This window comes from Glandiceps talaboti, chromosome 15, assembly GCF_964340395.1.
Source record: "Glandiceps talaboti chromosome 15, keGlaTala1.1, whole genome shotgun sequence".
NCBI classification, from domain to species: Eukaryota; Metazoa; Hemichordata; class Enteropneusta; family Spengelidae; genus Glandiceps; species Glandiceps talaboti.
The window spans coordinates 15,724,258-15,736,620 of NC_135563.1; the positions used below are offsets into that span (position 1 = coordinate 15,724,258).

General features: G+C 34.9%; 2 protein-coding genes across 2 annotated transcripts; one reads left to right on the forward strand and one right to left on the reverse strand.

The window, feature by feature from the left end:
• Positions 1-1,281: 1,281 nt before the first annotated feature.
• Positions 1,282-4,143, reverse strand: LOC144446598 (grpE protein homolog 1, mitochondrial-like). The gene is made up of 4 exons (XM_078136399.1): positions 4,016-4,143; positions 3,277-3,436; positions 2,430-2,666; positions 1,282-2,203 (listed from the first exon to the last, which is right to left on the reverse strand). Exons 1-4 carry the CDS (start codon positions 4,141-4,143, stop codon positions 2,009-2,011), a joined length of 720 nt encoding a protein of 239 aa, XP_077992525.1. The 3' UTR covers positions 1,282-2,008.
• A 236-nt stretch (positions 4,144-4,379) lies between these two features.
• Positions 4,380-12,021, forward strand: LOC144446378 (cilia- and flagella-associated protein 58-like). The gene is made up of 13 exons (XM_078136125.1): positions 4,380-4,512; positions 4,743-5,054; positions 5,380-5,528; positions 6,083-6,239; positions 6,518-6,712; positions 7,167-7,304; positions 7,656-7,815; positions 8,370-8,644; positions 9,033-9,194; positions 9,479-9,990; positions 10,237-10,573; positions 10,959-11,092; positions 11,593-12,021. Exons 1-13 carry the CDS (start codon positions 4,504-4,506, stop codon positions 11,714-11,716), a joined length of 2,664 nt encoding a protein of 887 aa, XP_077992251.1. The 5' UTR covers positions 4,380-4,503; the 3' UTR covers positions 11,717-12,021.
• Positions 12,022-12,363: the final 342 nt, after the last annotated feature.

Consider the following 12,363-nt stretch of genomic DNA (forward strand, 5'->3'; position numbering starts at 1 on the left):
TCACAGATCGATGTAAACTTAGTTTACTTGATGAGATCGGCATTCCTCAAAGAGGAAATTCGTAATATAAACAAAAATATTTGCTATCTTTATGAGCAAGGAAGTAAATCAGATGTTTCCGGTCGCCTCAAAATACTAGTCTGAGCCGCAACTCAACAAATGCATCGTTTCTGCTGGTAGGAGATGAAGAAGTAGGTGGAACCCCGAGATTTGTACTTTTTTGATAAATACAAACCGTAGACAAAACGAGAGTACGTGTACGACAGACCTGGAGTCAAATGGTCATTGTGCGTGTCAATAAACAAAGTAATACAGAATAGTGACAAGAGGGTGTTATACTACAGGGAGCCCAGGAACATTATATTCTAATGGGGTCCGTTATCAACTACTAACGGGTTTTCGTTTGCAAAATGGTACTAAGTTTCGAAGTTTGGCATCAAAAGATTCTGGGAGAGTTGTCTGACAGAAATTTGTGACGCGCCCAACACAACGATGATACAGCTGCAACTTGTATAGCGCCCTCATGAGGATAGTCTGTTATTACTTTGTTTTCAGCAAGCATGCGTGCATAACCGCTTGACTCCAACTCCTCACTAGCATGCGTGTAAACTAAACATGTACCTTTTAATAAACCAACTTCATGAAAACATCAACCAGGTTGCAGCAATTTATATTTGTGGTACTGATTCCAAATTTACACAAAAAACAGTCTGTTACAGACAAGATGGGGTAAGATAGGGTAATACACGGAAAGCCGAACTATAGATTGCATCATGCATATTATAGAAATGGAGATCTTCTGGTACAGCAATGTATCTGAAAATGAACAAAATCCTGGTGTCGTTATGTTTTGCTACTTCCACAAATCAAAGAATATTTTTCTGCTAAGATTGTCACAAACAAGAGCAAATTTGAATAAAGATGAAATGAAAAATGACATAGTATGTGAATTAGCAGTTAAATCGCCATAACAGGGTCAGTGGTTTATAATTACCATAATGTGTTTTTGACACAATGTTAAATGAAAATTTTGGTTCGAATACCCAAAAACATTATTTATAACATACTCTGTAATTCCCTTCCTGACTGTTTCATCATACATTTGATATTCTCAATGATTTCCCAGATTTGACAACCATCTCCTGATAGATTCTCTCCATTGTCATCATCAACTGTCATATCTTTCATTGAAAAAATTGACTCTTAATGTGACAATCTCCGCACACATGCTACAAAACATTTCTGAGAAAGGTCATGAAAAACCACACATTTTATTGTCAAATACTTTGTATGGAGTAAATTTATTTCATTAAGTTCACAAGAATGGTCTGTTCCAATCTCTGACAATAACTTATCAAAACTTACTAATTCTGTCAATGTATACTGACTTCCTCTGTTGTTAACAGCTGCACCTTTACTAATTCTATCCCTAAAATTCTGTCAACACATATCATCATTTGTTGTATTTATTTATCCCTTACATGATGAGCGACTATCATTTTGAAATAAAAAAACATACACAAATTAAGCTAGATCTTACATATTACATAGACTGCAAGGTTCGTCGTTGAGGGCGCTCTACATTGGTGATGTGAACCAACAGATGTGGAGTGCCGACTACAAAGAATCTTTCAGTCTAAAGTTATTCTATCTGAAGAAATGTTGTAACATTTTGTAATCATGTATAATATTTCCTGATAATTCTCCATGGAATACAAATGGGATTTTCCAGCACCTAGGTATTGGTACTGGTAGGTACATATGCAATGTTGTCTGTTTTTTCCTTCAGTCGATTCCCATGTCCAATCCTAGCAGTACAGTACACTACAGTACCATGATGGTATTTGACTATTGTTTATCATAATTATTAATGTAAACCAGTGGTTATCATCAACACAGTGTCAATACAAGTTTCCAACCATGAAGCCTTAGCAACACTTGTTTCCATATATGGAGCCTTGGCAACACAAGTTTCCATATACAGAGCATTAGCAACACTTGTGTCCATTTATGGAGCCTTAGCAACTCCTACTAAAGCAGGTCTAACAGTCCTCTCTTTCAACCTGTATCCTATTTTTGTCACCACGGCAACTGTTCCTGGTACTTTGTCAGGTGTAGGAAGTGTAAACATTGCTTCATGTTGATTTGGGTCAAATTTCTCACCAGCAGGATCTATCGGTACAAGTCCATGCCTTGAAAACACCTACAAAAAATACAGTACGAATATTATATTTTTATTTTCATATGCCTCATAAAATTGTAAATGGTAGGATTTATCACGCACCAGATAGATATCTATAAAGTATGATTATACTAAAACCCCTAGTTTGATATATGTACAGTTCATTTCACTGACTTCCAATTAACACACTTTTTAGTACTGTAGGGTAGTTGAATTTATATACACCAACAATTGTCATCTCACTCACCTTCAATAACTGTGCTTCTGTCATTTTTAGACCTTCAAATAAAGATTTCAGATGAGAATTAGCAGTCTTTCCTAGTTCTTCTTTGGGTACACTCTCCGTTGCTGCATGTAAAACATCAGCCACTTCAAGTAAGTCTTTACAGAATCCCTGAATGGCATATATTCTAGTTTCTTCTATCTGCTTTCTATTCCTTGTTCTAACATTTTCTGTCTCAGCTAGTGATCTCTTATATTTGTCCTGGAGATAAAAAAAAATCCTAGTTATGCTTTGGGTAATATTTGACATGTGTGTAATAATACAAGGCATACAAAGAGGTGCAATACAAAGAAATAATGATGGAGAAATGGAAAGTCAGAATAAGCATATCAACACTGTGTATGTTCATCATGGAAGCACTATGAATTCGACACAAGTTCTATTCTTCCACGTTTGATTGAGAAACAGACATGTTTCAAACAAATCACTTGTCTTTCTTCAGTGTCTAACTGGATCTGACAGAATGGTCCAAATTTGCTGGCAGTGTTAAGTAACCAGATGTGTGGAAAAGGTAGCTTCAATACACATACATTCTGGTGTAAATAACAAGCATATCAACAATTGTCAAAAGTCAACTGAATGGCTTATTAGGACATAGCACATCTGAAAGTATGAGTATGTCCATTGCTTTCTGATAACTGACACTATCAATCATTTTGTGCTTGAATTATGGCTACCACAGTTGCCTGTATAGAATTGTGAATAACAATGTTTCACCACATTTTCTTTGAATCATGAGGTCTTACTTATAAGGTTATTATACAGAGCTGGAAACTCAATTTTTATAATATTGAAAAGAAATCAAACTTACTGTTATTTCATCTAATTGTTTTTGTAATTTTTCTTTCTCTTCTTGAAGTTGTTTAGCCGCTACATTTATCTCTTCAGTTGTTTCATTTTCTTTTGTTGGTTCTGATTTGTTTTCCGCAGCACTCTCTTCTTTCTTTGCCTCAGTTGTTAAAGTTCTAATACTGAAAGCATTAAAAATTAAAATATGTTAATAATTGAAAAATTAATGGTCAACTTGTATTTAACATTTTATTGCAATTCTTACAACATACAATTAGAACTTCTATATGAAACTGTATGCGACTCTATGTTATACTATCATAGAGATTTAAATATGGTTACGAAACGAGTGTTAGGGAACCCTTTCATAATGATTTGAATAACGAAAGAAAGGTCCTATGACGTATATTGCTGATGTCAGTGATGATGTAACTCGCGAAATAAGTTACAAGGTCATGACTGTACTAATAGTTCGAGATGTAAATGTGTTATCGCAATATACAGTAATGGTATCACGTATGATTACTACATGTATGCGACAGAATGAACCAAGTTTTCGTCTTTAAATAATATTTCTATATTATATACGTTAAATGAAATACCAAGGGGGTGCGTTCAGTGGCTCACGCACGTGATATAACTCCGTGCGTATCGTAACGCACTCCACTTGAACAGTGTGATCACCCTAAGAAGCATTTCACGTGTTTATATGGAAACCATATAATCAATGTCTTCAATAATATAAACTGGGAGCAACTTACCAATATTTCGGCGATCGTGTAAGCTGTGTTGTAGTTAACCTTGGGAGTATAAGAGACCGGACGATTACTCGTGCGTTGAAAGCAGCCATGTTGAATGTGACCTTTGACGTAATGAACTTACGGCGCATGCTTCGTGTACTGCCGTATCACATACGCGGAGAGATATTTAATTTTACTAAATACAATAAAATATTACATCAAGGATGATTCAGAAAATGCTAGCAACATCTTAAGCAATTTTTCTGAATAAATATGTAACTTCTGTCTTTTGAAATATTAGATTACTCTGAATTTAATATCATTTAGGGACTTTATCATTTGCGCATTCACACCTGTTTTCGTTATATTGTGGTTGTTCGGCTTAGTTACGAACAAACAGTTTGGTGGTTTCACAGGGATCCCAGGATAGCAGAGGAAGTCTTGCAGTCGAACGCAATCACAATTTTTTGTCGTTTTAATCAAGATTAATAGATCAACCATCCTCCAAGATGTCGGAGGTAAGGATAATATAACAGATTTTGAGATTCCAGTCGGTATCGTTGGTCGTTACGTCGAAATGCAACCGCGAGTTTATGTTTATTTCCAAATGTTATGATTGTAATAATTTTGTATATGCCTATGATTGTAACGTCAGTTAAAATCAATGTTACCATCAATAATGTTATTATGCTGCCAGGTTTTTCCGTTATGAACAGATAAATGTATATCTACATCTCAATCGTTACAGGACAAAAAGAAAGAACCTGCGAAGGAGGAGTCGAAAGGGGACAAACCAGCCCTTGAAGAAAATGCATTCGAAGCCCTTGAAAGGGACTTCCAGGAAGTCTTGACTGAATTGATGGGAGACAGGAGTTTGGAGAAATTTAGAACCGAGTATGAAAAGTTACACCGTGCTCTTAAGAAGTCACATGAAAGTGAAAAGAGGTTAATGGCAAAATGTCGAGAATTGAATGCAGAAATTGTTGCCAACTCAGCAAAGGTGTCAACTGCTTTGAAACTATCTCAAGAGGACCAGACAACTATAGCATCTCTCAAGAAGGTGAGAATTGTACAATAGAATTATTATAGATAGTTCTTCATTTAGTATCTATGTGGAAAGTGGCAATAGAAAATATACAATAACCCAAAGATACAAATGAAATTTGAACAAATTAAATTGATTTAATAATTGGCTTATGATCTCAAAATTATAATTCTGAAGTTGTAACTATTTTTAAGGATTTTATCTGTATTGAGGACAAATCATTTTAATGTTGGATTTGAACCAGATGTATAAAAATGGCTTTGCGTAAAGTTTAAACCATGGACAGTTCAGAGGACATTGACTTTGATTTAAACTCATCTGTTACCGTTGTTGTTCACAGGAAATTGAGAAAGCATGGAAGATGGTGGATGCCTCCCATGAGAAAGAACAACGTGCTAGAGAAACCATCCAGAGTTTGAAGATGGAGATTGCCAATTTGAGTAAATTGGTTGAACAAGGTGCTGGCCTCTCAATGGGTCAAGAACACAGGTATAAACACTGTACTGATATACAGAAACTTAGTCCTGCTTGCAGATGGAGTAAGTCAGAACTCAGTTATGACATTGCCCCTTCTCTATGCTGAAGAAGTCCCGACATACTCCATCTGCAAGCACACCTAACAGTAACTCTGTTAGTCTAATTTTGCATCCATTCAAAGTATTTCCATAGATGTCTACCCATGTATGCATGCTTTAAGTTGATGCAGATTTGATGACCAGTAAACGAAAACAGTAATGAAAATTTTAGGACACTGTTGTCATAATGAAGGATTCAGGTAATCATAAAAAAGTACAGATTGTACTATATTAACATACCAGTTAGCAAAGTTTTCTGTCTGAATGAGAATGAAATACATTGAAAAAAAATGCATAAGTAAACCCCACAAAATAGGTAATATGTATTAGTACACATGACTACATTGTTGAATTATAAAAAGTCATACTGACATCCTTAATCCTTATAAGGGGTAGATCATTCTAAAATTCTCCTTGTATGGTAATGGTATTAGTATTGAAAAATACAACTTTATTGTCTGCCCACAGTGTGAATGAACTTCTGAAAAACAAGGAAGACCTGACCAAAGAAAGGGATGAGCAGTTATCAGAGATTGTCAAACTGAGAGAAGCTTTGACTGATGCCAATAATAGAATGGCCAAAGCTGAGAAGGACAAAGAAGATGCTGAGAACAAGATTTCAGAGGTAAGTTTTGACGTGATGCTTCAAAATATTATACAGAAATAGGTCATAAATGACAATTATGGAAACATAGAATCGTATCCCTCTTTTCAGTACATTTGTCATAGTTTTACCTCAGTTTCATCACTAGTATATTACTCTGTGTTTGCTGTATAATATCAAAATCCCAGATGATTTAAATCGGTCTTTCAATTTCTAAACTGTGACTAATGATTTCAAATTGGTTGAATTGCTGTATTGGTGCAATAATTTGTGTTCTTTTGCTCTTTCATTTATATCAGCTGAATCAAGACATTCAGGTGCGCTCTAATGAAGCTCAGCGTGAGTCTCGTCGAAAGGACAAACTTGAACGAGCTCTGAAAGATGTCAAGACAGACTTGGAATCCAGAACTGGTGAAATTAAGACAATGGGGACACAGCTTGGAAGATATAAGGATGACATAGTCAAACTTGAAACACAGTTGAAAGAAAATAGGGTAAGTGTGACATACTATTTCTTTCCCCAAACCCCCAACCCCAGCATTTTGAAATAGAATGATATATAGAAGGTATAAACATCTTTTATGAAAAAACTCAATTTACTACAAATGATGGAAAGAAACCAGAATGTGTGAACCCCTATGAACCATGAAAAAATTCATTGCACTTAAAATGTCACCAAGCTATCAATATTCATATATATTTGTTTGTGTGTTTTTATCATATTCACTTACCTGATGATGCTATGTGAACTAGGATCAGTGTAGAGGAAACTTTGTTGAATTTGTTCAGACCGCTGGATTTCTTTTGCCATCCATGAGTCACTAGAATCATCATTTGCTGACATGTATTACACCAACTCTTAGCATACTGTACATCGAGTTATAAACTTGATGGTATCTGTAAGTAAATCAATATATAATATTTATGTACATTTATTTCTACTGACAGATTCTGTATGAGCGTTCTCAGAAGGACAGTGACATCCTAAATGCAAGGTTTACCAAACTACAGTCAGACTATGAGCAGCAACTCATCAATGCTGATACATTGGCCCAGGAAAACCAACATAGAGTGGCTGAACTTAGGGTGAGTATTTGATGCCTTGCTTATCAAAACTGCAATATCTCTTTACATAATAGTTCTGCTGTCGACAAAACGAGGTTGGCATTATAAGCATTATACGAATCATGAATATTTCAGTCAACATTTGAAATGGTTCGATGAAAAATATTTCAGAAAAAGATCTCGACTGTATTTAATAATGAATGAAAGTGAATGTCGTTCTGAAATTTGAATTTTAGCTTTCTTGTTGATGATACACTTTCCCTCTGTGCAGAGACAATTGATTTGAACAAAATACAGGATGCACTAGATTCAGTGATATTTTGATGGAAGTTTGTTTCCACCAACTGATATGTTTCTTTTTATACCTACTAGAACAAAGAAGATGAAATCAATGCATTGAAACAAGATACTGTACGTCTCAGCAAAATGCGAGAAACCATTCAGCGTAAACTGCGCTCAGTGGAAGACAACAAAGCTGAGATTGAACAACAGAAGGAAACTCTGAAGAGTCAGATTGTTGGTCTGGAACGAGGTGAGTGTCTGACCTTTGACCTTTGACCTTTAAAAGTAAGGTTTGGTCCAAATTATATAGGCTCAGGTTTCATATATTAAGTGATCATTTTTATTTGTAGGTTAAAGTCAGTTGTGGATAATAAATTTCTTTTGACTAAAATACTACAGCCTTCTCTATGCACTGACTCTGTGACACTACACTCATTCTAATATCTCTGTAGTGTAGTTACAGAGCCAGTGAGGAGACAGGCTACAAATACTATGATAGAGAATATTTCTGAAGTCATGAAGGTATACAAGATTGCAAATTTAAAAGTAAGGCTTCACGGAGCCACCAAATAAATCTGCAGTTTTTTCTTTAAATTGTAATTTTAATGTGCAATGGATTGCAAGACAAATCAGTTTCTTTTTTGTGTCAAAATAAATGAATGGAAAGTAGAAAAAAGTTTGCAAACTTCTATTCTTATGTAGTGTTAACTTAGAATGTCTTTCACCTCCAATCCTCAAACCCTATCACTACTTTTGGCTCAAACACAAATAGAAAGTAATTGAAATTTTGTTTCTGTACAACAGAAATTGAGGCCAGTAAAAAACAAGCTGAGATGGACAGGAAAGCCATTGATGACTTAGTCCGTGAACGTGACATCTTGAATAAAAACATGTTGAAGGCAGCTAGTGCTACTCAGAAACAGTTAAGTTTGGTGAAGCTTCATGAACAGTCTAAGAAGAACTTGGAACAAGAAATCCAGAACTACAAAGAGGAAGCACAAAAACAACGTAAGATCATCTACCAACTGGAAAAAGAACGAGATAGATACATCAATGAAGCTAGTGAACTGACTCAGAAGGTGAGTATTGGTGATGTCAAATATACAGAGATGAACAGATAGGCAGCCAGAGGGACAGACAGACAGACAGACAGACAGACAGACAGACAGACAGACAGACACTATCAGACATGTAGACAGACATGTAGACAGACAGGCAGACAGGCAAACAAGCAGCTAGACAGACAGATACATAGACTGACAGACAGAGAGACAGTGTAGTCTAGAATGAGAAATCATAACAAATGAAAAGGTCTGAACTTTCAAGAATTGTATGACTTAGAGAATATCAGTGTTAAAACCGTTTTCAAAAGTGAACTAACTCAACAATTTGGATGTATATTTTCCGTAGTATTTTGGGGTCATATTAATGCCTATTTAATAAACTGCTTTACTTTGTTGTATTCAGGTGCTGCAACATATGGAAGATGTCAAAGTTCGTGAGATGCAGATCTTTGATTACAAGAAGAAGATCGCTGAAGCTGAGACCAAGTTGAAACAACAACAGAACTTGTATGAAGCTGTCCGTAGTGATCGTAACTTGTACAGCAAGAACTTGATTGAATCTCAGGTATGGAAATTTATCTCAATTTACCAAGAAATATAATCTTGTGTCAAAGTCATACTAAATGTTTACTGTGAACAATTATGGTGTTTTTGAGTCAGTTACCAGTACTGAATGATAAAGTTTGTAGAAGTGAACTGAACTCAGTAGACAGATTACTACATACAGTATATGCCAATGTGAAAATTTACTAAACATCTGTGTAGTCATGTGCGTGATTATGAAATGCTGTATAGTATTTTCGCTAAAGGAAATATCTTTAACTTTGTTTTAATTTATAATTTTTTTAGGATGAAATTACAGAAATGAAGAGAAAGTTGAAAATCATGAACCACCAGATTGATCAACTGAAGGAAGAAATCACTGCCAAGGAGGCAGCTCTTGTGAAAGAACATTTGGATCATCAACGTGTAGAGAAAGAAAAGGAAGCCCTCAAGATGGAATTACAACGTATGAAGCAACAAGCTGCAGAGAGCAAGGCATACATTGAAGCCCAGGAAGCCGAAGAACGTAAATTACTCAAGATCATTTCTGAAGCTGATGCTGAGAGATTACGACAGAAGAAGGAGCTAGACCAGGTTATAAGTGAGAGAGATATCCTAGGTACTCAGCTGGTACGTAGGAATGATGAATTGGCCCTGCTTTATGAGAAGATTAAAATTCAGCAGTCTACTCTCAACAAGGGTGAGATCCAATACCGCCAACGATTGGAAGATATTCGTCTCCTCAAGCTTGAAATCAAGAAATTACGTAGAGAGAAGAATATTTTGAACAAGAGTGTTGCCAATGTTGATGACTTGAGGTACAGTCATTATTTTTTTTCAAGTTTTCATTCACTTTCAAAATTCTTCATTACATGTAATGGTAACATTTCTGTTCATATCGTCACTGGAATATCAAACATATCAAATTTTATGCCCTCCAAAGTTATAACACATTTCTACTTTTTAAGTTAACTTAAATAGAAAAGTAACCTTTGCGTGTTAACTATTGATGTAGTTTCAAAAAAACTAACTAAACTTTGATTGATTAAATTTTGTTGTTATAGACGAGAAGTGTACCATCTTCAGCGTGAGCTTCTCCGTGAAAGAACTCGCTGCAAGGCATTAGAAGAGGAACTGGAGAACCCAATGAACATACATCGTTGGCGTAAATTAGAAGGCAGTGATCCAAGCACGTATGAAATGATTCAAAAGATACAGACCTTACAACGACGACTGATCCAGAAAACTGAGGAGGTTGTAGAGAAGGAGTTGTTGATCCAGGAGAAGGAGAAGTTGTACGTGGAACTAAAACACATCTTGGCAAGACAACCTGGACCAGAAGTGGCTGAACAATTACAAATCTATCAACAAACCCTGAAAGAAAAAACAAAACAAATGAAGGTATGTGAAGACATATGGTCATTCCATTTTCCTTTGTATAAATCAAGTAGCTTAATTCTCTCTCTACCAGGGGGTGTTTGTTTGTACACAAAATACTATAAAGTTGAGCAAAACAGGATTACTTTGGTATGATGATGTTTGTACAAACACTGAACTTGTGTGTTGTTGTGGCATCAAATTTTTCTTAGCTTTGGAAAAATGCACTTATTTCCCTGCATTGTTGAGTTAATGAAAATTGCTGAAATCATTTACCAAATAATTTATATTTGTCGATCATTACTTCAGTGAAACTGGTTCCAGTAATGTATCTCTGGTATTGAGAAAATTAAGATTGTAATATGTTATTGCGATGAAATGACTAATTTTCCAACCCTTCACTTTACAGGCTATGTCTTCCGAATTGAATATGTACGAATCGCAAGCCAATGAATACAAGTATGAAATTGAGAGATTGGCTAGAGAACTGCAAGAAGCAAAGAAGAAATATTTCTTACAAAAGAGAAAAGAACAACAACAGAGGTAAGTCTATATCCTATAATACCCGCTTAGATTTTTAAAAAAAATGATATTTCTATTATAATCTTGTTTACCATAAAATGTCAATTTTATCAGGAATTTTGTTCAGGTCATATTTGAATTAAAGAAAAAATTATATTTTAACTTTAAGATATATTTTAAGTTTATTTTTTTCAGCAGTAGTTCTTAATATTGTATAAACTGGAATTTACTTGGTTGTGAAAATATATGATTCTTATGAATTGAAAATGTTCTTCAAAGTATGAAGTATGCAGAAATATCACTTGGGTGAAGGTTTTTAGATTCTGTCATGTTTTATCTATGCAATAGTTGCATGATTGTAAGAGAAAAAATTGGGAATAAAGTTGAACTCTCATATTCTTAATTTTCATGAAGTACTAGAATCAGATTTCACGATGAATGAAATAATATCTACCTGATTAGCGGAGTTCTAAAATATTAATGTCTTTTTTCTAACATTGGTATCATGTTTTATCTTGCAGGGAGCGTGAGAGAGCCTTAGCACAGGCCGGAGCACCAGTCATCCAACCACAACGACATGACGGTCCCAGATTTACAGGAGGAGGGTTCAATCTCAAACCAAAAGAAATCAAGGCACAGACCTAGTTGAATATGACTATAGATTTGTGACATTTGAACTTTAACCCTTAACCTCTGCTAACCAATAATTTGAATGCAGTGTACATCTCCAACCACATGTTCCCTATTACATAATGCATCATTTTAAACAAAATTTGTATTATATTGGTATGTTTGAAACAATTCAAACAAAACTCCAGAAACTTTAGTGATTCCATCCAAGTAATTATTCGAGACAAAGAACAATAAACTGTAAACTCTGCTGATTTCACATAGAAAACTTTGTGTTATGCATTGCTTTTGATTTGTAAATCTGTTTTATACACACGAATGTGGCAATAAAGCTTTGCTAATATTAAAATTTATCTTGTGTGTGTGTCTCTGCATGTAGTCTCATTTATGTCGTAGATGCAAATATATTTACTTCTTATACACAGAAAGACATTTCAGTGCCCAGCACTGTTCTTCCAAAGACCCCTGTCATTCAAGATACACAAGCATACAATCCAAATAGAATAATAACAAAGCACAAGAAAAGATACAAGTCAAAAAAAAGAATACATAAAAGCAAACATTGAATCAAATCATATATCAAGAGTATTAACATCAGAAAAAAATGCAAAAAATGCTCAGAAAACTCAATTTGTCATCTTTAGCCAAATACAATGGAAACC

Bases quoted from the DNA above. Each gene is read 5' to 3' on its own strand.
- LOC144446378 (XM_078136125.1), top strand. The intron at 8,645-9,032 runs GTGAGTATTGGT...TGTTGTATTCAG, and splicing joins CTAGTGAACTGACTCAGAAG to GTGCTGCAACATATGGAAGA. The intron at 9,991-10,236 runs GTACAGTCATTA...TTGTTGTTATAG, and splicing joins GCCAATGTTGATGACTTGAG to ACGAGAAGTGTACCATCTTC.
- LOC144446598 (XM_078136399.1), bottom strand. From the start codon at position 4,143: ATGCGCCGTAAGTTCATTACGTCAAAGGTCACATTCAACATGGCTGCT. The intron at 3,437-4,015 runs GTAAGTTGCTCC...TAATGCTTTCAG, and splicing joins ACACGATCGCCGAAATATTG to TATTAGAACTTTAACAACTG. The intron at 2,204-2,429 runs GTGAGTGAGATG...TATTTTTTGTAG, and splicing joins CAGAAGCACAGTTATTGAAG to GTGTTTTCAAGGCATGGACT.